This window comes from Hippoglossus hippoglossus, chromosome 9 (genome assembly GCF_009819705.1).
Source record: "Hippoglossus hippoglossus isolate fHipHip1 chromosome 9, fHipHip1.pri, whole genome shotgun sequence".
NCBI lineage: Eukaryota > Metazoa > Chordata > Actinopteri > Pleuronectiformes > Pleuronectidae > Hippoglossus > Hippoglossus hippoglossus.
Window position 1 is genome coordinate 20,660,381 of NC_047159.1, and position 25,006 is coordinate 20,685,386.

Here is a 25,006-nt window from a genome sequence, read left to right on the forward strand (position 1 = left end):
AACTTTGGTATTGATATTCTGCACAAATTTCCGATATATTTTATGCAAGTACATTAATCAACATCATGGCAGGCTACATATGACAAATCAATTAACTTAACTCCTGTAATCCTTATGATTGTCTCTACTTAGAACTAACACATCTGCTATGCATGTAGACTCAACAGAAAGCCCCTACTGACAGGCATGAAAGTGACAACCGAAACCAACGTCAACCCCGATTATCATATCATATCACCCACAGACAACATACACACCGCTCCTGCTTGGCAGAATCAAGTATTCCTTTAATATCCTGCAGCATGTTTGCCGATAGGACAAGAAACTGAATCAATGTAAAAAAAATAAAGCAGTGAATCCTTACTGCATGCAAATCATGTGCAATGTCCTCTGGCTCCTCATAGACCTGTCAAACCTTCACTCGTGTGCAGAGCAACTTAAAACAGATTGATCCGTCTCATGAGAAATGCATGGAAGGGTCAATGGCAATGAGTGTGTAAAATACAGAAGATATACATTTCAGTTATCTTAGATGCTAACAGTTGAAGGCACCAAGACATGTTATGATCATCCTTATCCCTAAGCAGCAGCAGCAGCAGCATCAGCAGCACAGGGATCCTGCACCAGAGCCAGTACAACAATCCCTGGCTCAGAAAAACACGGCTTGACAGCAGGCGGAGGACGGTACAGTACCTTAGCAGCAGCAGTTAAAGGACCGATGCAATGGCAAGTGTTTTCCTACTGTGTTGGCAGGACAGAAAAGGAGCCAACAGCAGGACCGGGACGATGGCTATGGCAGCTCTGTAGCATAAAATGGTTCATCAGTGCTCGGCAGAAAGAGGCACAGCCAGGCAGCGCAGGGAAGCAGGGAAGGAGGGAGAGAGGGAGAGAGAGAGAGAGAGAGAGAGAGAGAGGGAGAGAGAGAGAGAGAGAGAGAGAGAGAGAGAGAGAGCCAGCGAGCATCATTCAGCTCACACTACAGTGGCTGTGCAGCAGAGCACACACATCAACACGCCCCCTTTCTCTCTCTCCCTCTCTCTCTCACTTTCTCACACACACACACACACACACGCTTAGTCACACAGACACAGATATGCAGGGGTGCAGAGGCGTTATAATGCGCAGCAGCACTGAGCAGTGCTCCCTCTCCAGGATGTCTTTCGTCTCCGTTAATCAAAATTGGTCATTCTCGCTCGTATTCTCAGCAGTCACAGACAATCCCGTCAATAAACCCTCCCAGCAACGTTCTACATCGTTCCTGCCTGTCCACCTCACCACCACTGTGCAGCAGCCATGATTGAAGATGGCAAGGTCATGTGAGGTGGCATACCCCTTGCCCTTTGCTTGGACTCTGCTCCCAGTTTTGTTGCAGTGCTTCTCAGCTTTCTTTCCTTTTTTTCCAGGGACTCTGCCTCACCTCGTCACAGGTCATTATGCCACACAGGCTCCCCCAGGAGGCATGCCTTGACAAAGCCTCACTCACTGAATGGTGGGCTAGACCAATCAGCTATCACAAACTGCAGCAACACCATTAGCATCCAATCACAGATCAGGAAATCAAGTGCAGAAGGGTATTAAAGGGGATTATTTGGGCCATCCTGGGTTATATTTCCACTATGGAGGGATGGAGGAGAGCAGCAGAGCGTGTGCAGTGTGGCTGCCCTCTGTGGCTCACAGTGGTGCTGCACTCTGTTTGGGAAGAGGAGAGAGGAGGAGCAGGGCCCAAAGCAGACATGCTTTCCTCAGTGTGGATGCCTAGCAACCACAGTAGCTCCTTACCCCTGTTAAGATCCGTCCCTCCCCCTCCAGCAGGACCCTCTCTGCAATTCCAATTGAGAGCCTATATTGCACAGTGGCTGTTTAACACTCAAGGCATTGCGACTTCACATGCGATTGATGTCAAATGTTCCCGCCTATGTCCTCTACAATGAGTGGAAACCACACCTGATGTTAGCACAATAACATCAGCTGCTACGGACAACTGCACTGTACATTTGATCTCCTCTGGGGCAATCACTAATTGAACTACATGCATAGAAGAGCAGGATTAAATCCACACTATTATTAGACTTTTTCAATCACTTGACAGGTACGCTGTATTTCGTAAAATGTGTAGACCAATTTTTTTTTAATTATCTTCACATGTATTTGTTAATATGTATATATAAATATATATATATATATATATGCATAAAAAATGTATTAATATATAATTTTCTTTCTGTATATTGAAAAAAAAAATTAACTCAAAAATATTGATATTGCTTCCCATGAAATGTTAATGAGGGGTGGGGCATGACCCAATGAAGATCCCATCAATTTTGAAGTGGATCCAGAAAAATTGTCCAATCCAGGATTTTTTTTCTATATTCTTTAACATGATGATATGGGGCATTAGCCTTGGCAGAGTTATGTGCTCTCTTCTAGTTGTATATCTTTACATAATGCACAGTGTGAATGTGATAGCATGTAGCAGAATCAGAAAGGGAAAGATCACGATTCGTTTTATATGACACTGATGAATCATTCTAATAAAATCATTAACTGTGGGATCAAGATATCTTCTGATTCCTCACCAGGACAGACAGAGCTATGTAAGAAACATCCACTAACCGGTGCTGCTGTTGGTCTCGTATTAGCTTATTTTATTTTTTTATATAGTGATTCAGAGGATGGCTGCCTACCTTGTTATGTTACAGGGCACCAAACCTGTTCAGACAGCTGTCAACGGATGTCAGGAGGCAGAACAGGAGCTCCGGGCCTGCCTTAACTCAGCTGACTGAGACACGTTTGGAGGTGTGAACAGCTGTTTTGACATTCCCTTTTGTGAAGGTTCTGCAGATTAACAAAATGCTGTGTGAGGTGCAACAACAACAACAGCATCGAGAGCTATGGCAACTTACACATATATTTTAAAAGAAGTAAAAAAAAATATGAATAAAAGGGAGCAACATGGATAGTTTGGGGATAAATGTTGATCCAGTCGCTTGAGATTCACACAAGAAATAAGACAGTAAAAAATCATTAGTAATAATATTACTATCAAAAGGATAGAGGCCTAAATTCAGAATAGGATCACCATCAACTATCGATAATATCTAGTCTTAATCATTGACTGATATGCATTTTATATACCAATATAAAACGTCCTGCTGAGTTCATCACGTCCTTCCTCTTTCCCATTCCAAACGGGGGCATAAATACTAACCTATAAGGCTACAGACCAGAGGAACTCACTTATTGAGGTTCATTGTACAGCAGGTCCTGTCCTGCCTCCTGCTGTTTGCATACAGAGTGAACTAGTCTGATGCTGTCCACACCTGCCTACTCTCAGTCCTGTCTGAGGACTTTGGCACAGCTTTCATAACAAGCATGAGTCAACAAAAATTAGAGCTGTGTGATATGATGGTGTATATCATGTAAGACAAGAAGTGACTTTCATAAGTAGCCTTCAGAAATGTTCTGCCTGGAAAATGCTACAATAAAAATCATTAGATTTCATCAACACCAGAGGACACTCTACCTATGTCAGCTACACAACATAACTCAGTTATGGCCAATTCTAATTCCCATCATCCAGATATTAGAATAGTAATAATAGATCATTAAGATGTTTCGATACCGATGCCAACATCATAAATGCCATCCCATCCCATATGAGCAAAAAATGTTGAGTCGGAAGTCAGCGATATACAAGTCTATGTACTGTTCCAAAACTACGTCTTTAAAATATATTAGTTTCACCCAGAGAAAACTCAATCTCTTTTTCCCGCAGATCACTTCACTGCTAATAAACAGTTGCACTGTAATGCCACTGACAAGCACTGTTTTTTAGAGCGGCGCGGAAAAAGTGATTTCAAGTAGTGCATTGTTAGCCAGAGCTCGCTAAAATGTCAGCAATTTGCCAATGTTTCACTCCTAGATTGATTTATTTATGTTATTTTTCAGTTATGGCAAACTATATAATACAAGAAGTTCTATGTCATTCATTCTCTGTATGCATTTGTTTTTCAAATGGTTTAACCTGAGCAAGGCCAAACAACAACGGCAGCAATCATCCCTTCCATACAGGTTTAGTAGCAAACAGCTGTTAAAATATGTTATATTATTAAATGCACTGGTATTGGATCAATACTCAATTGCTCCAGGTATTTTTATCAGGAAGGGAAAAATGCTATCAGAACATCTTACATAGATCAGACAGAAGTTCAAATACCTGCCCAAACCCAAAGGAAATAAATATAGAAGCCACTGCAGTTTACATGCTACACTACTACACATGATTCCAGTGCATCACTGACCAGTCAACACCACAAGTTACAGCCAAAGCAGGTTTTAACGTAGTCAACAACACTGTAATAATGTTACAGCCTGAATGTTAATCTGCACGTGGACACTGATGTAAGATACTCAGGCTATTTTCTTACCCAGCTTTATTTAACATTACTGAAAATAACTGCTTTTATTTTATATCATCTAATTTCTGCATTAAATATACAGCAATTAAAAAAAGCCATGTTCTCCTAAATTTATCCTGAGTGCAGGATTGTACCAGCAGCAGTTCAATGTCACAGCCACTTGACTTACTGTTCAGCTTCTCGTCTGTCCTTGTGGTGTATTATGTTCAAATTCTGTGAATCCCTGACACTCTTAACCTTTTTAGAAAGTTACTTGTGACTCACAAGATCATCTAAAAGTAAGGTTTCCTGCAAATATAAAAATACATGTCAAGTCACTATCTACTAATACAGACTAGTGCAAAAACATACAGCAAACCTGCCAAACAATTGGTTGAAACTGTCTATTTTAAAATGTATTAAGTAAAATGCATATTACATAATGGCTTGTTATGTAAACTCTTTATGATTTAGCAAATAGCATTTCGAGAAAATAAAGTCTTACGATATCGTTTGTTTACATGCTAAATCAGCATAAGAGTTGAATGCCACATATGGTTGCGCTCATTAATGTTGAGCCTCGGTGACAGTGAGGACACTCGGCCGAGGAGTACAGGGTGAGGTCAGATTATGGCTGCAGGCATCTAGTGCTGACCCTGCCGTCGTCCACGACCGGCTGAATCAAAGCTTTGTCCATTTAAAGCTTAACAACCAGATCACAGGATAACAACACGCTCACCTTATCAGTGCCACTCATCCGGCTGTTCTCCTTCGAAGTGGTTAACCTTTGTCTCTGGCGCAACACGGCTTCCCTCTGACACTGTTTCAGGAGTTTCTCCACCTTGCAAGTCTGACAACCCATTGCCCCCTAGCACAGGAGAACACATGAAGTTAAGCCACGCATCACGTCATGACACATTCTCTCCGATACATTTCCTGTTTTGTTGCAAGCAGTAGCTTACCATGACAGAACAGTTTGCATGCTTCCCCGAGCGCGTGTCATGGTCAGCGGCTCCAGATGATGTCATAGCTCCAGCATGATCAGATTATAAATATCTGTATTCAGCAGTTACATAATAATGGATGTAGGATTATTGTCAGTACACACTGAGCGACGAGATGCCACAGCTGCCACAGGAAATGCAAAAAACAATGAAATCACCTACACTTACATTTTAGTGATAGGAAAAAAAGAGCAACGTGCAAGAAATTCACTGTCTTTAAAGAATGTGTATTTTTTTTATATTTGTATGTGTTTATTCATTCAATTTAAAAGATTATAGCATCACATTCATGAGATGTAAACAGTATCATTGTAGTTTTTCAAAATACATGGTGTTGAAAGGTAAAATAAGCATTAAGATTATCTAGAGCTTAGAATTCAAGCTTTCATGACCTTAAAATTATGATTTGCTGTGGCTGTAGGGTATACTTTGACTACAGACTAATAATAATCTTTAAAAAAATCCACTTTATTTGTTTAATATTTTACTACCACCCACCTGGGATGCAGGATAAGCCTTGCTCCAGCAAAAATGAGGCCGCAATTACCACACACAGTGGTCTGGTCATCAGTTACAGTTCCTCTGGGTCAGCCAAGCCAGCGTTCTCCAGTATCTCTGCAGAGGAGACTGTTAGGTTTTCTTTCCCCGTCACTTCCAATTCCAGTGAGACCGAGCACTTTACTATACTCTGCAATTCACTCCTATTATTTTTAAGAGCAGGGACATATCTCATATAGTGCACACACTCAGTAACAGAAAAATCATTCTACAGCCTTCAAATGTGATGAGAGTAATTTCTACACAGACCAAATAAAGCGACGCCTCTTGCATCACTTTGAGAGACGGCAATATGAGGTCCTCAGTTTTCCTCTCATTGGTCAGAGAAATCTTTGGTATCTGTTTAGTCATCCCCAACAGGCCTGTGTTCATTATGTAAGAGTCACAGGCAGATGTTTGTGTATGAAGGCCTACGGGGTTATATTTGTGCAAACACAAGATGTTCACACAACTGTACACAGGGGTTCTGATTTGGGATCCAGCTGAGACACTTCCTCCCACTATCCAGAAATTAAGATAAAACATCCTGGATGCGATCGCTGCCAACTTGTGCGTGTGGAGCCAAGAGTCTGTGGACTAGTGATTGAAGGATGGAGGCCGCAGTAGCGAGGTCCTGTCGATGTACACACTCAAACAATCACAAATCAGTCTCAGCTGTCCATCATGACCTTTCACTCGTCATCAAATAACTAATTAAAACCAGACTTATCACAAAATTAGCACTTGGATAAACATCTAATTTGCAGTTTGGTCGATTTCCCATCGAATAACATGGAGGAGGCGGGATTTATGACGTACACTGCCTGGACTGAGAGGCTTTGAAGTCACTTTTGGGGAGCGGTTATGTCGTACATCTTTCTATCGAGTATTTGGTCGTGATCAGAGGTCAGTAGAGGAGACACATACTGTACTCAAGAAAAAAGTACTTTTACGTTATAAAAACAAGTGCTCAAGAAGTATAAGTAAGAGTACGTAGTAATTAAAATAACTACTTTTGTAGGTAGATTGCATAACTTTCCACAGAAATTGAGCAGAAGCCAAAAAACACCTGCACATTATGTGTCCTGTGCAGATGTTGCAGGTACCTTTCCATCAGATATGCACAGTGGCGGTAGGATAATAGTCGTGGCCAAATCATTCTCTTATCTACCATACGGAAAGATTTAATATCGTGACTAACTTGGAGATAATCAATTTATTATTTTTATTATACAGTGTCCTTCAAAACAAGGGTGTTCATTTTTGACTGAGGAAGGTCAAACTCACATCAAATATAAGTAGGATGTATTTCTCTATGTCTCATCTCTGGGATGGGTGAAAGGCTTACATGACTAATGTTCATGTTCATGTACTGGCAGAGACGAACATCGGGCTCCAGTGTTTACACTACGACAGAAAGCAGGTCTGAAGCATGGTACACTGGATGTACAGTATGAAACTAGCGTTAGCACAGCAGACGCTCACTGTACTCATGTCAGTTTAAGTCACCACGGGTCTGTGATGCACTGACCTGTGAAGCAGACCTCTCTGTAACATGTGCTGGGGTCTGACCAGTTTCCCGCTGGAGCTTCATCCATTCTCCTGCTATGAAGGGTCAAAGACATGTGAGGGCCAGACTGCTGCTGCTGCTGTGGAGCAGGATAGCAGGTATGAGCTAACAGGTATGAGCTAACAGCTAACTAGCTGAAAGTTAACTAGTAGCCTATGAATATAACGAAAATAAACAAGCTAAACTGCTCGAATAGCATGACAAAAACTCAGTTAGCATTTAAAGCATTGGAAATTTTAGCTAGCCTTCAATGACCTGCTGGGACTGAGGCTAATGTGACGCAGCAGAGCCTAACCACTGCCCTGTTCCTGAGCAGCCATGACAGCATCTCATGCAGCATCAGGCCCCCTGTGGAGCGGATGCGCCATTTAAACGAGGTCAGGAGGTTCACTACGGAGGTTCAGCGGTGACCTCTGACCTCTTGTAGTTTTGTATACTTCCCTATTTACGTCTTGTCCACATGCGCGCGTAAAGTAGTCCCTACAAGTACTTTACTAAGTACATTTTTCAAATAAAACACAGAACAATAAAACCTTGTATTTTTTTTTATATAAATATAAAGAACAATACAAACATTACCAGACATACTGTACGTTGGCACAATATAGATATATATAAAACATTATAATAACTTAAAATGAAAACAATATCAATATTGTGCAAAATATAAACATTTCACTATCAACATTTGGAGGGGGAACTTTATCCTCCTTTCTTTTGCTGCTGGCAGGAACTTTAATAATGATCCTGAGGAGAGATTTTTAAAAATGATATAGTTTATGACCATACTATATTATTATAGAAGCATGTTAAGGTAAATTCAAAATGCTTGCTTTCTATTTTCCTCATCATCTCATTTTCTCTTCTTTTTTTACTTCCAGATGGATAACGCCTCTTCATTTTTCTAGTCACTTGCCACAATATGAGACACTGCTGTGGAGTAAAGTTTGCCAGCCCTTGGGGGCCCCCTCATGGCCAGGGGCCCCAAGCAGTTGCCTGCCTGCCTGTTCACAAGCAGCGCCTCTGCCCCCAGGTGCAGGTAAAGGACTATACAACCCCACCCACCAAGGCAGGGAGGGAGAGGACTATTAGCAAGTAAAGCCAGGTGAAAATAATTGAGGATTCAGATTAAATATATATTAAATATTTTTTGTGTGTTGTATTCGTTTGCATTTAAATAAAACAGAAACAAATTACTGAGGGTTGAATAATGTTAAGATTATAGTGAGGAAATGTTTTGTCAGACCTCAAGGATGTAACATAGAGTGTATATACTTTATATGCAGTTTAGGTGATGAACGTATGTTGAATATAACCATAAGGTTGGTTTACTCCACAGGACAACTTTAACTAGATAGTTTCAGTGGTGTCTGGGTGAACCTGTGGGTACATCAAGTCACAACAGCATCATTAATATTTTCCTTTATTATTACAGCACAGTAGTGGAAGGTTAGTGATCAATATTATATTATTGTGGTGGTTTGCTACTGCAGCAGATCTACTCTTCAAAAAAACATGTTTGAGACATGAAGAGTTTCAATATCTGTTTTATTTCTATTATCTGCTTAATGAAGAAAGTGTTCATTTTCTTCATTCTCAAATTTAAATAGTCTGCTTACTGTCACTCTTAGCATCACAGACAACACGGAACATGTTGAGCAGAATGAATTCTATATTATTCACAACAAAAAAATTATAAATAAGAATGCACAACCTTTTCACACATTTGTTCTTGTTTAACTTCAACATGGCCATAAAAATGACTCATTCAAATACACCGCTGTGTCCAAGTTTAATCACAGTTCATAAAGTTACTTGACATGACATCGAGGATGTCTGGATCAGTGACCTGGAAACATTGTCGTACAGATTTTGAGGACATTCACTGGCATTTCTGTCTAAGTGCACCTCTGAAGTTTTCTTTTGATCTGATTCATAGAGAGGAAAGAACCTGCCCTCCAGGGACCTGCCTCCACTTTCTTCACTAATCTTGTTTGGTTGATTACACGGAAGTCAAGCGCTTTGTGCAAAGTGCTAATTAGTCCTGAAGTAAACAGCACCCTCAGTTTCTTTCTGCTTCCCTCTAAATAACCATAATCTCCAAATGTTTGGATTGTTAAAGAACAGAGAGAATGACCTTATTTCAGAGGTGTTTGCAAATTAATTTATCTGGATTGTTCACTTTTATCACCCTTGGTATGGCAGTATGATAGGAAACAAATAAGCACACAATCTGCAGGGCCCTTTTTACTATTACTTTTATTCACCTGACTGAATTCTTATGTATAAAATACAAGATATAAGCTAAAAACACGAGAAAATAATCAAATGTATCAAAATGAAAATGCGTGCTCTTGAAATATCATTCAAGAGTCCTATTTTACAGCATGAATTTTTCGCAACTAGTATTTCAGTCATCACACACATTGATCATGATAAATACAATTCAATAAGTTAAAGTTCTATATTAAATGTCAAGGAGGCACTTTGTAAGAGCTATTAAATCAATTGATGACTTCCATTTGATTAATCCTAGCGAGATTCCTTGTTGTAGTAGCTTTTCATTTAGTTCCCATAGATTACAGTAAATATACAATAGAACAGGAGAACATAAGGATTATACAATAGATACTCTAAGCTATAGTTAAGGCATTTTGTAAGGCACACGTTTCTTTTAAAAAATAAGATGAGGAGACCGATACCACTCCAATGTCTATACAATGCTAAATATGAAGCTGCAGCCGATAGCTTAGCATTAATGAAACAAAATGACCCAAAAGGCACCTCTGACGTGATATATCTTGGTACCGGCACCAGTGACTTCCTGGAGCTGCTACGTGTTTCCTTGCCAACCAGCAAACCTCACAATGTGAACAAGAGTCCAGGAAGTCACTGCATCTGAAATATACAAGAAATAGTGTGGCACATAATAATCCCCCATAAAACCTTCATGTGTCAGGTGTTCTGTAACCTTTGGACTAGACCTGGCCAATATGGATTTTTGTGGATGGATCAAACCCTTATGACAAATAAATGTAAATGAGCCATGACATTTTATGGTTGAACCCTAAACTTTATCATAAATAACCACAAATTGAAATCAAAAACCCAGCTGATTATTATTATTAATAGAGATTTTTTTCTTTTACAGAAAATCTAAACATAAGTGCACATCTTTTCAGCATTGTTGTTTATACTGTAAAAAATCTTCTTTTCATATCAGCAAATATAAACGTTTATATCAATTTGTCTGTGAAAGGCTCATATCTACTGATTTTTGTTAGCTTACCTATATATTGGCCGGGCTCCACTTTGGACAGAGTAAGGCTAGCTGCTTTCTGTTCCAGTCTGAGAAGCTAAGGCATGAGGCTTCTGGTGGTGTAGCTTCATGTAGACATGAAACCACTAGTCTCATCTACCTCTCTCTGCAAGGAGGTGAATAAAAGTATTCCTCCAACATGTAAAACCATTCCTTGAGATACAGAAATGTCTGAAGGCGATACACAATATGAATATTGGCAGCAACAGAGAATGTACACCAGTGTATGAATGTGATGTGCTGTCAGTGTTCATTATATCAAAGCTAAGGCAAAGGGATATGTGCAGAACGTTTGTTCTACCTGTATAGAACTGCTCCAGAACAGTGTATCATGAGGTCTGATGTTACCAGATCATCTCTGTTATGCTGTTGGATAGTGAATGACTGTGTTTTTATTAAGCTGTCTCCTGCCTCTTCACTACAGGAGCAGCCCACAGTGCTAACAGTCTGCAAACCATGACATCCATCACTCAAAGACTCCGACTATTATGATGAGTAAAAAGAGGAGACCTGCAGCCCCACACGTGGCAAGGCAGAGACGTTTCTGTCAAAAGGAGAAGAGAAGAGGAGTCAAAAAGGGTAATTAAAAAGCCTTTATATCATTCAACGGCTAAGATACGTGAATTGATTCATGGGTATGGATGGACAGATGAATGCTGGGTTTGAGGAATGGAAGTTGTGGAAGTGGCAGTGTCATTACCTCACACAGTACTCACAGAGGACTCATACAGGAGGTTTGGTTAGTCCAACAGACAGGCCAACAATTAGTGCAATGACAGCTAGCAGGATCAACAGAGCAAAGGCAAGGATGATGCATTTCTGTCAATTGAAGAAGAGGTGGTTATTTGACCTGCAACTATAAACTAAGGTACCTTTAAAAAAGGCTGCAAAGTGGTCACACATGACTTGAGCATCTTGTATAGTAGACATTTACACATATTTTTATTCAAGAGATGTAATTAAGAAGGAGCCCATACCCTCCGGGATTTTTTCTGGTATCTCACTGCCTTTTTGGTCTCTTCCTTTGCACGGAGAATGTATTCGGCTGCGTTGGAGACGTTCTTCTCAATGTTGTCAACCATTTCCCCCTGTAAATGAGAAGATCAGAAAGTTTTTGTATATTGTGTCTTGGTACTGGTGGTACCAAGACAGTGTTTTAGACATTTTCCTAGACAATTCATGTTGTTAGAAAGGTTTCTAACCCGGACAATCTCCTGCTGCTTGGATGAGACAAACTTAAAAAAAATGTCCAGACCTAATTTTCCGAACATTTTCTAGAGTTCATGTCTGAAAACTGTTTAAACGTCCAATTGATAAGAGCAGATTTTACTTACGAATCTTTCTAAATAGACTCCTCTGTTACCTGAGTTTCTACCAGCATTGCCATGTCCATGAACATGGCATGGAGCTCTCTGATGCTCGACTCCAGACGAATGATGTCTTGGTGTCGTGACTCTATCTCGTTTACGGCCTGACGTGTGATCTGGGAATCAGAAATTATCTGGAGGGAGAGAGAAACAAAGTTAAAACACAAGTAAACTGTCCTTGATGTGTGAAGGAATAAAAAAGGCGTTGCAGCTCACTACCCCACCCCAGATCATTTGATTCTCCACCACCACTAGATGGCAGTAGCAGCTATTATTTCTGCATTACCAATACACTTCACAGGAAAGCATGAGAGAACTTACATCAGATGTAAAGATGGATGGGTTTCCACTTTCTAACATGTTCTCCAGCTCCTCAATAGTGGTCAATCTTCCAGCTAAACAATAAAAAAAAAAGAAATCATGATTTGATTAATTCCTCTTCTCCTTGAAAAAGATAATTTTTTTATTGTTTGCCCACAGCCAACTCTTGAGTACTTAAAATATTATACTTAAAATGAAATGTTAATGTAAAAAAAAATCATGTTATTTTAAATCAATGGACTGTTTTGACAGCATACATTGTGATTTACCATAATAATAGTACAAGCGTTAGTTATAACAATCAGAAGATGAGAAATGTCTGAACACCAGTTGATGCTCCAACTTTTTTACTTTACCTCCCAGGTTGGAAACGTTTTGGGTACAGGAAGGTACCTAACTGGGAGGTAAAATATATAAGTTTGTTGGACATTTCCCCTCGCCTGGTTTTCGTCACTCCTGTCCAGCACCTCGTACGGATGTTTGGATGTGCATGCTTTTGTATACTTTCTAAGTTACTAATAACAATACCAATGGATCTGCCTGTCTTGTCTGATTAAGTGTCCTTGGAAACAATAACAATGTGTCAGTGAGCCAGGACTGAAACAGGACCTAAAACTGAAGCAGCTAAAAGGAATTCATCCATCATTCATTTTATGACTATTGTTTGTCAAAAAAAAACCTAGACTGTTTCCACAATAATCTCTATTTACTGCAGTGCTCGATATTTACACACTACAAACTGCTAACAGTTCAACAATGCAACATGAAGCAGTATGTACATGCAGAAATATCAATATTTTACAATGGGATGTGGTTATGGATGCAGTGGAAGTGCAAATGCAATAACATCTCCACACACATTACGTCCCTACACTTTGAATTATTGTGTCTCATCATACAACTGTAGCTGTTGGTCTTTCTCTGAAACATAAATTATTTTATATTCTGGGAGGAAGAACAATTAGACCCTCAATCAGGGAGTGTATGAGGGCTGTGTAATAATCTGGTTCATAATGATGTTGCAGAGTAAAAAAATAAAAAATAATCCTACATCAAAAGATGCTGCAGACAGGCCACATTTAAAAATGAAAAGGGTGTTGTCAGCCCTGGCTCAGAGACATGATGTAGACCAACTGAGAATAATTCACAGGGCTCAAGTAAAGAGTTTGTAGAGAATAGGCTGCAGCCATTGTAAACTGCAGGGAAAGTGGACTGAGCTCTGTGTATGATTAAAAGATTATTTATATAACACACTCTCTTTTAATTAGAGACCCATCATTCATGTAGCACGCTTTTAAAAACAATAAAAAAACATGACTCTGGCATTTAAAAGACAAATCCCCTCAGAGTGGTGAGTGTGAGAACCAATGTAAACAACAAATATGTGGTACGGCACATCCTGATGCGTGTTTAATCCCAGGGTAATTCATTTGTCTGGCAGTGTTGTGAAGCTGCTGTGTATTAAGTTTGCTGTGTGAGGAGAAGGAGAGGCCTCATTGTAGCTCCACCGACTGAGCAAACAGAGAAGAAAATGTCATATGTGATCCAACCAGGGGGACATGGCTGCAAACACAGGGCTGACTTCAACACATTGGAGTTTTATTCCAAATGCAATATGATAAATGATAAAGTTTTCATCAATAGCAATATAACAAAAGTCGAATATCGATATATCGCTTATACATTGTGCAGCACAGTGAGGAGATATAACAAACTACCTCAGATTTATAAAATGTTTTGCTGTTTTTCAAGAGAGATTAAACCAAGCACATCCTTCGCTCAGGAGAAAAATCAGCCTATAAACTTAAAATAAATAATAAAGTTACATTTATCCTGACAATTATTGATATTGATTTATATGAACATTTTTATCTTGAAATGATTTGTTACGATATGGCCCAGCCATATATTCTGCAGTGTTAAAGTAAGGTACACTGAGAATTAGGTTGAAGTGAGTCACCGCAAGACTTTTAATAACGTGTTTTTAAAAACAAAGATTATTTGAGATTTCAAAAATCCATGCTAGGGAAAAAAATCTAATTCTAAATGTCATTGCAACATTCATCAGACAACTGTTAATTTGTATAATTTGATGTTTAATTGTAGTTGGCTCCTGCTGTGGTGTTCAGTATTTATGGTTAAGGGGGATGCACTTGTGACTATAAGATTATGAGGAACAAAGCAACCCCACACCCCTCGTAGAGAAACAGCTGCTGAAACGCTATAAACAGAAAGCTTTCTTTTCCTGAAGCCATGCCTCCTGTTGTACAACACCCTCCCTGGAGAGGCTGAGCTGTGTGCAGGTGCTCGCTGTATGTCACACACCTTTCGCTATAGCTACTCCCCAGAGAGACAAATCTGGGACACAATAAAACACAGCCCTGTTTCAGCTCGCCGGCAGACATCTAGGACGACAGGTAACGCCTCTGAACGCTGTGAATGAATGGTGTAAGTCTGCAACTGCACGGGCCGTGGTTGGTGTGGCTATGTGAAAGACAGGTGAAGTACTGTTACACAGGCCACTGAGCCCTTTGCCCGTTGCCTGGGCAACGCAAACACAGTGAGGTATCGGTCTCTTCCACCTGCAGTGGAGAACTAGAGCCTCTCATTAATGCTGGCCGCAGGGACTATGGGAGACAGTCCTATTTTTTGCCTTTCACTATTGTCTCATGTTACTCATACACACGTAATACAATGCACCTGATACACACTGTTGTTGCATTTGTTTGTCACCATCGTTTAGAACCAAGACGACCAAACAAACTCCTAAAGAAGTTGTGGAAAATATAAAGTTGTCAAACTCACTTAACACAAGTTAAAACTAATAATCCAACCCTATAAACTAATATGTTTATAGTGTATGTTGTCGGTGGTAAATCTGATTCACAAGATATAGATAATGCTGCTACAGACACAAATATTGCTTATTTACACATCATGTTCTCGTTGTAATCAACATTCTAAGTGTTTATTTATTCTGGCTTGCGAGGATGTAGTTTATATCTTTATATAATTTGCTCGTGCTTTATTGTATTTCTATTCTGTGATCAGTCCTACTACTCCTCATTTAACCTCCATCAAAACTCACAAGACCTTGAAAGTCTGATGTTTGCATGTGATCAATTGTGACTTAAGTATGTTTAAATGAAAAAACCTTGACATCTTGAAGAAACAACTTTCCATCCTGCTGCTGGCGTCTGTTTATCAACAGTCAGGTTTGTGTCCAGAAAAGCAGAAGAGGAAACCGGTGTGGTCTGTTTCCTGGATCCTGTCCCAACAGCGCCTCAGGCTTTTCTTTGTCACTCTTTTTATCTCTGGATTTACAAGTCTGGCACTCGCAAATCTTGTACGTGCGACCACATTAAGGCCAGAGCCACGTGTAAGGACTATTTCATGTCAGCACGACCAACCGATATCGTTAATATTTCTGCTCAAGCATCAAAGAGTGTTGCCTAAATATGGCTCATAATTGGGCCTCATGAGGGGCCAGTGGGTCCGTTATTTGTCACTCACTTATCTCCAGCTGTCTCTGGATCCTTCCTTTGCTTCTTTCCCGAAAGAAAACTTGCGTCTCATTGTACTGGGTCATGACCTCCACAAACTTCCTTGACAGCACTGTGTGCTGAGGACAAGTGAAAATACAAGGACAGAGGGTGAGCCTGTAGATTTGTGTAACCAATGACCCCACAGCCCAAGTCCAACTCATTTCTAACACTATTGGAATCAAAAGTTATTTGTACACTTGTTTAACAATGAACGTGGCAGCTACATATTCAGATCTGATTGTGAAAATGATATAATTTTCCTTTGAAAGGTTGGATATATAACATAATCTCAATTTCTTTAGAAATATTCATGTACTAAAAAATGGGTGAAAAAGATCATATTTGGGAAGTATATGTAACTTATATGTGACGAGTCAGTCATCAATGTGTGTCCATACCTGTGTTTTCTGGATCCTGAAGTCAACAGAGGATCTGTTGACTGCATCATCTTTGGGCATACTCTGCTCCATGGCTTCAGAGGGAGACAGTAATGATATAATATTACAGAATAGACCAGACCACATCAGCTTTTGTACAGCGTTGTTAATGAATATTATCATAATAGTAACTTTATCTTTATAGAACTTTTCAAAACTGCTTTTACAAAGCGCTTCATACAGAGGACAAATAAAAACAACAAAGGCAAGAAGCCGATGTGAAAAGTGATAAATAATGTTACGTTCCGCTCACATTTTAATTTTGTTCGCACCACGTTGGCGTTCCCTTTGATATCATTGGTCAGAGCATCCAGTTGATCCTTTGTTCCTTCTCACACACACACACACACACACACACACACACACACACACACACACACACACACACACACACACACACACACACACACACGCACACGCACACAGGAAACACATTGACTGTGAGAAAAAAAAGAATGTCATCCAGGTAACCACTAGTGACCCTCCCTCCTGTAAATATTGGACTTACTGTGATTTCATCTCGTAACTTGGCAACGGCCCAGTGGGAATATTCCAAAGATCACACAGCACAACCTTTTTGTTTCTTTACCTGTTGACCAGCACCACGTCATGGATCTCAAAGCACTCTAATATGTTATATTAAACATCACTCATGACGGCATGGCACTGCAAACAGGAGAGTGTTTGTTTTTCAGGGTCCTCGGCTGACACACTGAAAATGGCCACATATATTCCAGGTATAAAGCTTTAAATGATTATTTTAGAATTTAAAGTTGAAACAGTTACTTTTAAGAGAGAGAAACATTTGTAGTTATTTTAAAGGTGCCTACAAACATCTGCAAATGGCAGCATGTTTAAATCCATGTATGTTCAAAACTTCCTCACAGAACAAGTCAAAGCTCGGACCAAAATGGTTTGGTCAGTTTTTTGGGGGGGAAAACGTTGCTGTTTCCTTTCACAGGTTTCCTGGCAGCCAGCCATTCATTTACAATGAGGAAGAAAATGTAACAAAGGAAGTGAGACATTTGTTACATTTTCTCTCTGAGTCTCAAAAGCCAAAGTCTTGCCAAGCACTTTTCAGGACAACAGAGAGCACAAATGAACTCCTGAAATCAGGATGCTCTCTATCTCCATCCCGTTGTGTGTGTGTTTCTTTTCTTCCTCTCAAAGACACACTTACTGTCATCAGGGTTGGGTGCAGACAGGATCATGCTGTGCATCTTCCTCACCTCCTCCACTTGGTAGGCGATCTTATCAATGAGTCCTCGAACTTCTTCAACCTAAGTCAAGTGACAACCAGAGTGACAACCAAACTCCCAGTATCTCGGCTCATCCCACACACCCTGGAAGCCCCAGTGATACCCACCCTCCTGAAGAAGCTCTCCATGAAGCCATCTCTGTCCACCGTGACTGCAACATCCTCGTCTGCTGGTGTCCGGCTCTGTGTGGACGGAAACGAGGGCAGGGTTATTTATCAGTCAGTGTCTATAAGTAAAGTAAGAGAGGACACTTACAGCAGACAGCTCGGCCAGTCGATCCTTCATCCCCGCGCTCAGCTCGTCCACAGCCTGATTAGAGAAACATCCTGTCGCTGTCCATGTGTGACACTGAGCCTCCTCAGGTGAGCGGAGCTGAGCAGCGTCACCGAGCCGATACAACTGGGAGAAGAGTGCGCACCAGCTCTAAAAGTCGGAATCCTATCAAACCTGATGGTAAAATATAGCTCTACAAAATAAAAGCTCTACGAAGATAAAAAAAATCCAAAGTCAATGCTCGTGGTCGAGTCACGTCACCGCAGGAGCGCAAATGATCCGTAACAGATCCACAACACCTCTTTCCCTGGGTAACGCCTTCTCCCCCCCTCTCTCTCTCTCTCTCTCTCTCTCTCTCTATCTATCTCTCTCTCTCTGCCTCGGGAGGATAAACTAGTAGTCCATCGCAATCTCTATTAAATTTAATTCTTCACATTCTTCAACAAACTGAATGAATGCAATCATTGAAAATGTAAACTGCAGAAGAGTGTGTTATATTTCCTCCAGTAAAAACTAGGTTGCATCTTGATTTACATCGTGATAAAGTACATGAGTCTCTCGTTTTTTTTTATCATATAAGAAACAAACAGTGACACAGTTTTTTCATCAGATGGTAAAGTTCACTTTGATCGAACGCACCAGTAAGCAGTCATATGAGAAGGTTTATTGAATAATAGATAGCGGTACTGGTTGGGCACTAATCATTTGCCCATAAGGTGGCGCTGTTCACCATCTTATTCATGCAAGGTCACACTGGGAGCCTGTGAAGAGCTGATGATTGCCCACCTGTGGGAGTCATCAATGAATTTCACAAACACTGAAGTTAAGTCTTAAGAGCTCTGACCTACATATCAGTTGACCACTATCCCTATTTAATATTTCTACTTGATTTACATCATTCTTGTTTCTTTGTATTTGTTGAAACCCCCTCAAAAGTAGTAATTCATCTTGTCAGATATTATATCTGTGCGTCGTAGTGATTTCTGGAACTTCCGATATTCAACAGACTGTTGAATCCAACAGCAGCAGCATCCTTTGTTGTGTTTTCAGAGTGTTGTCGTGTAATTAAACCCAGACTAGTCACGAAACCGCGCGTTAATACCTATATTCAATCTACGGTTAATACGCATCCTTCATCCAAACAATATCTGGATTGCGCTGGGCAGATCTTGAGCTCATTCATTCCCTGCGCAATCTCCGATTACGCACAAACAATGCCTTTTACGCACAGCTCTAACGCCCCACCTCACAAGATCAGAAAAAATGACATCACGCTTTGTATTTCCCACGTTCAGTCCAGCAGCTCTGTACGCCTCCACGGAGCCTCTCCACACTCCCTGCACTTTCCAGCTGCAGACACAGAAACTCAAAGAAACAAGGACTAGTTCAAAGTGAGAGTAAAGATCACGGATAACAGTTTTTCTGCGTGGAAGTGGAAGTTGGGTTTTTTATTATGAAAGGACACACTCTTAAGTTTTTCTGCCAAATGCCAGAACTTTAAATTGATTACCTTTATCTTACTGGGTTTTTAGTTTTTTTTTTTATCTTTAAGTTTGGACAAATGGACTGACCAGACGTTTTCACATCTTGGAATAATGAGTGACTCCTCCAGGATTCATTTTTACATGGGGATTTAACAGTTGTTTTAGGAAAAAACTGTAAATCCTCAATTTTCCTGAAGCTATGGAATTTTCTTTGCGATTTCACCTTTTTACAGTTTTTGTCTCAAGTATTAAGGTAAGCTTATGCAAACACATTCAATCCCCATTTTCTAATATAAACTGATCATCTGTTATATATATATAGCAGCTTTTATAAATACATTTAATTTCTTTACAGGTTTATGCTCAAGTGGTACAACCTGTGAAGCATCCAGGTAGTGATGAATTTATGTATGAGTGGTGTCATTGCTTTTATTTCTCCACAGTGTTTTAAATTGCCACATTTATATACAGTTACATTATACAGCTGTATTGGACTAAAATATGCAGTGAACTTTAAAAACTGATTCTTTTTCTTTCTTCTAACTTCCAAGCAGAGGGTTTTATTGATTTGTTTACTGCTCGTCTCATTAATCAGAATAGTTGAATAAACAACTTTTACATCTGTTATGTTCATTATGATCAATCTTTTAATCCACCCAAAATCCAAAGCGGTGTGCCAGGAAAATCGATTTGGAGTAATGAAACCAAGGCTGATTGGGGGGAAAAGCTCTTTCTGGATCCTTGTTTACCCGTGAACTCTCCGTCCAGGCCTGCAGGTGCTGGGCACGGCCTCACATTATTGGCCTCTCGATGCTGTGGACGGAATCCATGAGCTGTGGGACCAGATTGGAAAGAGACCAGGTTATATTAACGGAAGTAACATAAGTATGTGCATACATGAACAGTTTTAGCTCTATGCACCGCCTTTAAATGGCTTTGTCTGGATGCACTCTGCATGGTCTCAAGCTGTTTTGCACCATCCACCTTTCAGCCACAGCCATCATGCTTTTTAAATGTACTCAGAACTAATTACAAGATTCATCACTGAAATTATAGGATCAAATATCTGATGTGTGAAGTAATGTGATTTTAAATTCGGTAGTATTGGATTTGCAGCCATGTTGTCAGTAAACCGGTTAGATCATGTTTTCAAAGAAATGTTGATGAGGGATCAGGTATAGACTTGAGCATGATGTGTGGAGTCCCTGAGTTTCCTTCGAGCGCTGCCACCGTGTGCTCAGCATCACTCTGTCTCATACCTGCACACCACGTTCCTCCTGTTGTCCTGCTTTCACTGTTCTCTACTGTGTCTCCTGTTCTGTGTCTGTATAGGTGTGAATCACTGTTGTCTCTCCGTTGTCTTTGTCCAGCTCTCAGAATCCACAACCACACTGTGCTCCCTTCCTCCCATAACTCTTCCTATGTGTATACCAATGACTCTGCCTACACTAACATTTCTGCAACAGTAGGTGAGGATCCAATCACTTTCCGCTCAGTTTCTGCACCATCCACTGCTCTCTGTTTGTCGTCCGTATGCACACACGGTTGATTTGAGCATTTCATACTTTTCTCCCTGTTCAGTGTCTTGCCTGTTCAGCACAAGATGAAGAATTCTTGTCTTTTAATTAAACCAGCATTTAGTCAAACGAGAATTGCAAAACACCAATACGTTTAAGCAACTGTTAATGTCTATGATGTTTTTTTATTAGACACCAATAAAGCAGTTAAAGTTAAAGAACATTTATTATTAGTTTACTGCTAAGTGTCTTTTTATAATTTTATTTGTTGAATGAGCAGATAAATAAACACATATTTGTATTATATGTAGTGAAACTTCTGGCTCCACATTTTCAAGCAAATTTATGTCCCTGATTTGTGCTTTGCCACAGACATAGTTGAAGGAATGGTTAACAAGGGCATCTTTCTGAATGGAGATAATGGCGGCACCTTTCTTCACTTTGGAAACTACCAGAACTCTTGCATCAGTGACCCTACTTTGTGCGGTCCTGAGGGTGAGTGCACTGTAGCTAATGCATACAATAATATTTCCAAACCATTTCAGTCTCTTGTCTCGATGGTGACAAATGATTTTCCATCGTTCACTAGGGATTACCTTCTCCTTTTTTTGGAAAAACCATGAAAGTGAGTCCCGCTATGCTGTGGCCTCTGGAGGGAAAGTTATATCCAACGGCTTCTCCGTCTTCACCAATCCCTATGGAGGTTATGTGGAGTTTTACACTCGAGGCAACAACCACAGATGGAAGGCCAATATCAAAGTCCCAGGTACTGTGACTCCGTCTGCCTCTGTATTACTTTTGATAGCCCTTGAATTTTGGGCAATTTGTTATAAGTTTCTTTATTGAATTTGATCAGACAGAAAGTCTGTCCAGACAGTTGTTTTAACAAGAAAAGAACATGTTTCATAAATATTTTTGCCGTATCAGAAAACATAAAAAAATATCATGGATGTGTAATGACGTGATTATTTCCCTCTTCAATAAGGTCGAGTTAGAAATGTGAAACATAATACGGGTCAGACGTTGACCAATACCTTGAGCTGGCTGTAAATAAAGTTTGCAGTCATCTGAGATTAAATGTTTTTTTGAAACGTGTTTTGACAAAAGTGAATAAACCATATGAGGCTTGACATGATGTGACTTAAACCGGCCCGTACTTTGCTCTCAAATGACTTCTGTCACCTTTGTTTTTCCAGCATTTACTTAACCTTGTGTTCATGGGGCGTCAATAATTCAATGTTGATGTGTTGAGTTATAGAGGATTACGTGTCATCTGGTTCTCATAGAGTGGGACATGTCCAACTTTGAGGACATACTGTCAAAATCTGTCAGTTATCTCTTTGGTGTCTTACAAAAGGGAGGAAAAGCTCGATGTGCCCTCTGACCAATGTTTTCAGAATGTTACACCAGAGATAAAACTCTCGCCATAAAGAAACGAAAGAGAGGGTTGAGCTGTTTAAAGGGGGGGTGGTCTGTGGCACATGTGTTTTATATTCTGACCACAAATGAGATGTTTTCTGGTTGTTTTGCCTTCCTGGCAGACATGGTTTCAGACAGTGAATGTATTGTCTTGAGAATCGCCTTATTGTTAGTTTACCTCAGAGAAACGAGATGAAGAAAGTTTTCTTCTCTTTGTGGGTTAACTTTTACTGTAAAGAGATTTGAGGAGACTTTGGCTTCGATTTTGACTCAGGATTTATGGAGCATTTATCATAGAACAGCAAGGACTAATATAACATTTAGGACGAATCGAGTAGTTCATTTATCTATTAGTTGATTGAAATGAATCAGCAACTGCTTTGATTAATGATTATTGATTTGCGCTATTTTAAACAAGCTAACATCAAATTAATCTTAATGACTTTGGTGATATACATGAACTTTTTATCTAGTGCCACCATCAGGTGATAATTTTCGTGCTAACAGTTCTAGCTATTCAGTCTTAAACCAAAATGCAGATATTTCCTGGTTCCAACTTTATAGATTTTAAGAGTTGATGCTGTCATGTGACAGTAAGTTGAATATATATACAGATTTCAGACTGTTTTGAACTAATTAAGCTGAGTGCATCCTTGTTCTATGGGAAACTGCAATGGACAATTTTGAATGACTGTCAGTCAAATAGCAACTATGTTTTTGAACATACAGAATGTGGCTATCAGTGTGTAACAGTGTTACAAAAACTTTGCTTGGTATAATTGTTTAATCAGTGGAGGGTAGGGTAGGAGAGCAAGATCCAAAAACACTCATCCAAAACATGTCATTGGAATGAGTGGTTGTCAAGAAAATGGAAGGACGTGCCAACTATTTTATATTAATTTAAGAAAAGTTATACATATAATATATAAATGAATCTTTGGATTTAGTCATAAGATAATGAGTGAATCAAGTTATTGTTGAGTAATAGATAATGAAAATTAGTTAATGCTATAAAAAGTTGGATATACTGTCTTTAGTGAGATGCAAAGCAGTAATTATCAATTTCCTCAATCTCAAGAATCAGTTCATTAAAAATATTTGTTTACAAGATTGATTCACCGAATTGTTCAGTACTTGACTGGAGCTGCGACTGCATAGTCCCACTCACTGAACTGAAACGCAGCTGAATGGTGTATATCTGGATACTCATAAGTCCCCTCACTAAATATCAGCGCTATTTTTCAATAACTTTTAAGCCTTTTTAACTCATCCAGCAGTGAGTCGCTGGCTATCATTCAAGGCTCATGTTCCCTATGTGTTACATTCAGTGAACACATCACTGATTCAACACTATTTCCTCGCAGTCAAAACAATGAGTAAGAACGTTAGGAAGTGAATCAGTTCAGTTCTTTCACTATGTCAGTTAAGTAGCCACAAAAAAGATTTTAGATGAAGAGCCACTAGTACCTGAAGTTCTGTGTCAGTTTCGACCAGTTTGTCCCATCAGATTTCTTTTGCTCTTTTACCCACTTTTGCATGGCCATAACATTCACTGGGCCTATTTTGTAAAACGGCTGCCTCTACACAAACCATTATTCTCCATTATTCTGTGTTTTTTCAGGGCCTTACTGGACCCACATTCTCTTCACGTGGAAAAAGACGGATGGTCTGAGGGTCTACATCAACGGCACCTTCACTGCTGGAGACGCAGCTGGCAACGTCTCGGCGAACTACGGCGACCCCTACCCTGACCTGGTCATCGGAACTGTCAACGACAGGACGTACGGTCACTATTTAACAGGCGCTTTTGATGAGTTTGTCATCTGGGAAAGGGCACTTCCGCAAAACGAGATTATGCTCTACTACAGCGCAGCCATTGGTAAGAAACCACGCTCTACTGGAAAATATTTGCTGTCATTCTAGGACATAGCATATCTATTATAATGCTTCCTCCGTCTTGACTCTGCACTGAAGAAATCGGGGTTAAAAAGCAATTTCCGTCCATTTCCGTTTTACATTCCGTCCACAGTGTTCATGCATAACAACAAGATATTAAACTGTATAAATATACCCCACCTCCCTTTCAAATGGCTCTTCTTGCACAAAACTGTTTTCTGACCTTGGACGCTATAAGTGCCATGGCTCGCATAGTTCTGCCTTATAAGTATTTACTGTATAAGAGCGCAGAGGCAGGTTGGGCTGCAGGGGGCAGATCATTTTGTTTCAAAGTGACAGCTTATAACACGCTGGGACAAAACCCCCACACTCCTGTCTGTCTTTGCTCTCTTGCTGTTTGTCTCCCATGGTGGAGTTGTACAGTTGTACAGTGCCATAAATGGACAAAAACATGTTGATATTTATGAGAACTCAGAGTTCAGTTTGCTGTGGGATAATAATACCAAATTTCGCAGTAGGTTCAAGGAAATGTTGAAAGCCGGATGAAATACATGTTCTATGAAACACGCTGATTAGTGAGGGTGCACGCTGTCTCTCCCATTGTGCGTGGTGTTATGTGAAAACTATTACTGGATGCCGCTCGAGCTTCAACCGATCACAG

At 40.0% G+C, this 25,006-nt stretch overlaps 3 protein-coding genes across 12 annotated transcripts in view; 1 reads left to right on the forward strand and 2 right to left on the reverse strand.

Annotated features, from left to right (window-relative positions):
- Positions 1 to 7,585, reverse strand: part of rimbp2 (RIMS binding protein 2) — a 90,813-nt gene extending 83,228 nt beyond the window's left edge. For 2 of the 7 annotated variants that reach the window (XM_034595252.1, XM_034595244.1), the window contains exons 1-4: positions 7,470 to 7,585; positions 5,900 to 6,016; positions 5,360 to 5,453; positions 5,137 to 5,265 (exon numbers count right to left, since the gene is read on the reverse strand). In XM_034595252.1, the coding sequence (XP_034451143.1) occupies positions 5,137 to 5,265; positions 5,360 to 5,425 (195 nt within the window). In that variant the 5' untranslated portion in view covers positions 5,426 to 5,453; positions 5,900 to 6,016; positions 7,470 to 7,585. Of the gene's footprint in view, positions 1 to 693; positions 701 to 5,136; positions 5,266 to 5,359; positions 5,454 to 5,899; positions 6,017 to 7,469 lie in introns of those variants that run through there. The other 5 variants (XM_034595251.1, XM_034595247.1, XM_034595249.1 and 2 more) reach the window with 5 other exon arrangements.
- Positions 7,586 to 9,750: 2,165 nt separating this feature from the next.
- Positions 9,751 to 18,939, reverse strand: stx2b (syntaxin 2b). 3 transcript variants are annotated; one of them, XM_034596138.1, is made up of 11 exons: positions 18,012 to 18,930; positions 17,864 to 17,938; positions 17,678 to 17,777; positions 16,751 to 16,828; positions 16,459 to 16,532; positions 16,029 to 16,137; positions 12,516 to 12,589; positions 12,191 to 12,328; positions 11,805 to 11,915; positions 11,544 to 11,646; positions 11,237 to 11,371 (listed from the first exon to the last, which is right to left on the reverse strand). In XM_034596138.1, the coding sequence occupies exons 1-10, from the start codon at positions 18,039 to 18,041 to the stop codon at positions 11,551 to 11,553; spliced, it is 885 nt and encodes a 294-aa protein (XP_034452029.1). In that variant the 5' UTR covers positions 18,042 to 18,930; the 3' UTR covers positions 11,237 to 11,371; positions 11,544 to 11,550. The 3 variants fall into 3 exon arrangements, with proteins under 3 accessions (XP_034452031.1, XP_034452029.1, XP_034452030.1); XM_034596139.1 differs by having other exon boundaries at positions 16,751 to 16,825; positions 18,012 to 18,924; XM_034596140.1 differs by lacking the exon at positions 11,544 to 11,646 and having other exon boundaries at positions 9,751 to 11,371; positions 18,012 to 18,939.
- A 359-nt stretch (positions 18,940 to 19,298) lies between these two features.
- adgrd1 (adhesion G protein-coupled receptor D1) overlaps positions 19,299 to 25,006 on the forward strand; it is a 30,624-nt gene continuing 24,916 nt past the window's right edge. Inside the window, exons 1-7 of one of the 2 annotated variants that reach the window (XM_034596136.1) lie at positions 19,299 to 19,766; positions 19,869 to 19,905; positions 20,282 to 20,398; positions 20,884 to 20,982; positions 21,403 to 21,525; positions 21,620 to 21,796; positions 24,071 to 24,328. In XM_034596136.1, coding sequence (XP_034452027.1) covers positions 19,713 to 19,766; positions 19,869 to 19,905; positions 20,282 to 20,398; positions 20,884 to 20,982; positions 21,403 to 21,525; positions 21,620 to 21,796; positions 24,071 to 24,328 — 865 coding nt within the window. In that variant the 5' untranslated portion in view covers positions 19,299 to 19,712. The remainder of the gene's footprint in view (positions 19,767 to 19,868; positions 19,906 to 20,281; positions 20,399 to 20,883; positions 20,983 to 21,402; positions 21,526 to 21,619; positions 21,797 to 24,070; positions 24,329 to 25,006) is intronic. The other variant, XM_034596135.1, reaches the window with a different exon arrangement.

What these genes read in the sequence shown, in the direction of transcription:
- stx2b (XM_034596138.1), bottom strand. Translation starts at nt 18,041, where the DNA reads ATGAAGGATCGACTGGCCGAGCTGTCTGCT. An exon ending in TCAGGATCCAGAAAACACAG is followed by an intron (nt 16,138 to 16,458) that starts GTATGGACACAC and finishes ACTTGTCCTCAG; the next exon opens with CACACAGTGCTGTCAAGGAA. An exon ending in CCAGAGACAGCTGGAGATAA is followed by an intron (nt 12,590 to 16,028) that starts GTGAGTGACAAA and finishes TTTATTGTTTAG; the next exon opens with CTGGAAGATTGACCACTATT.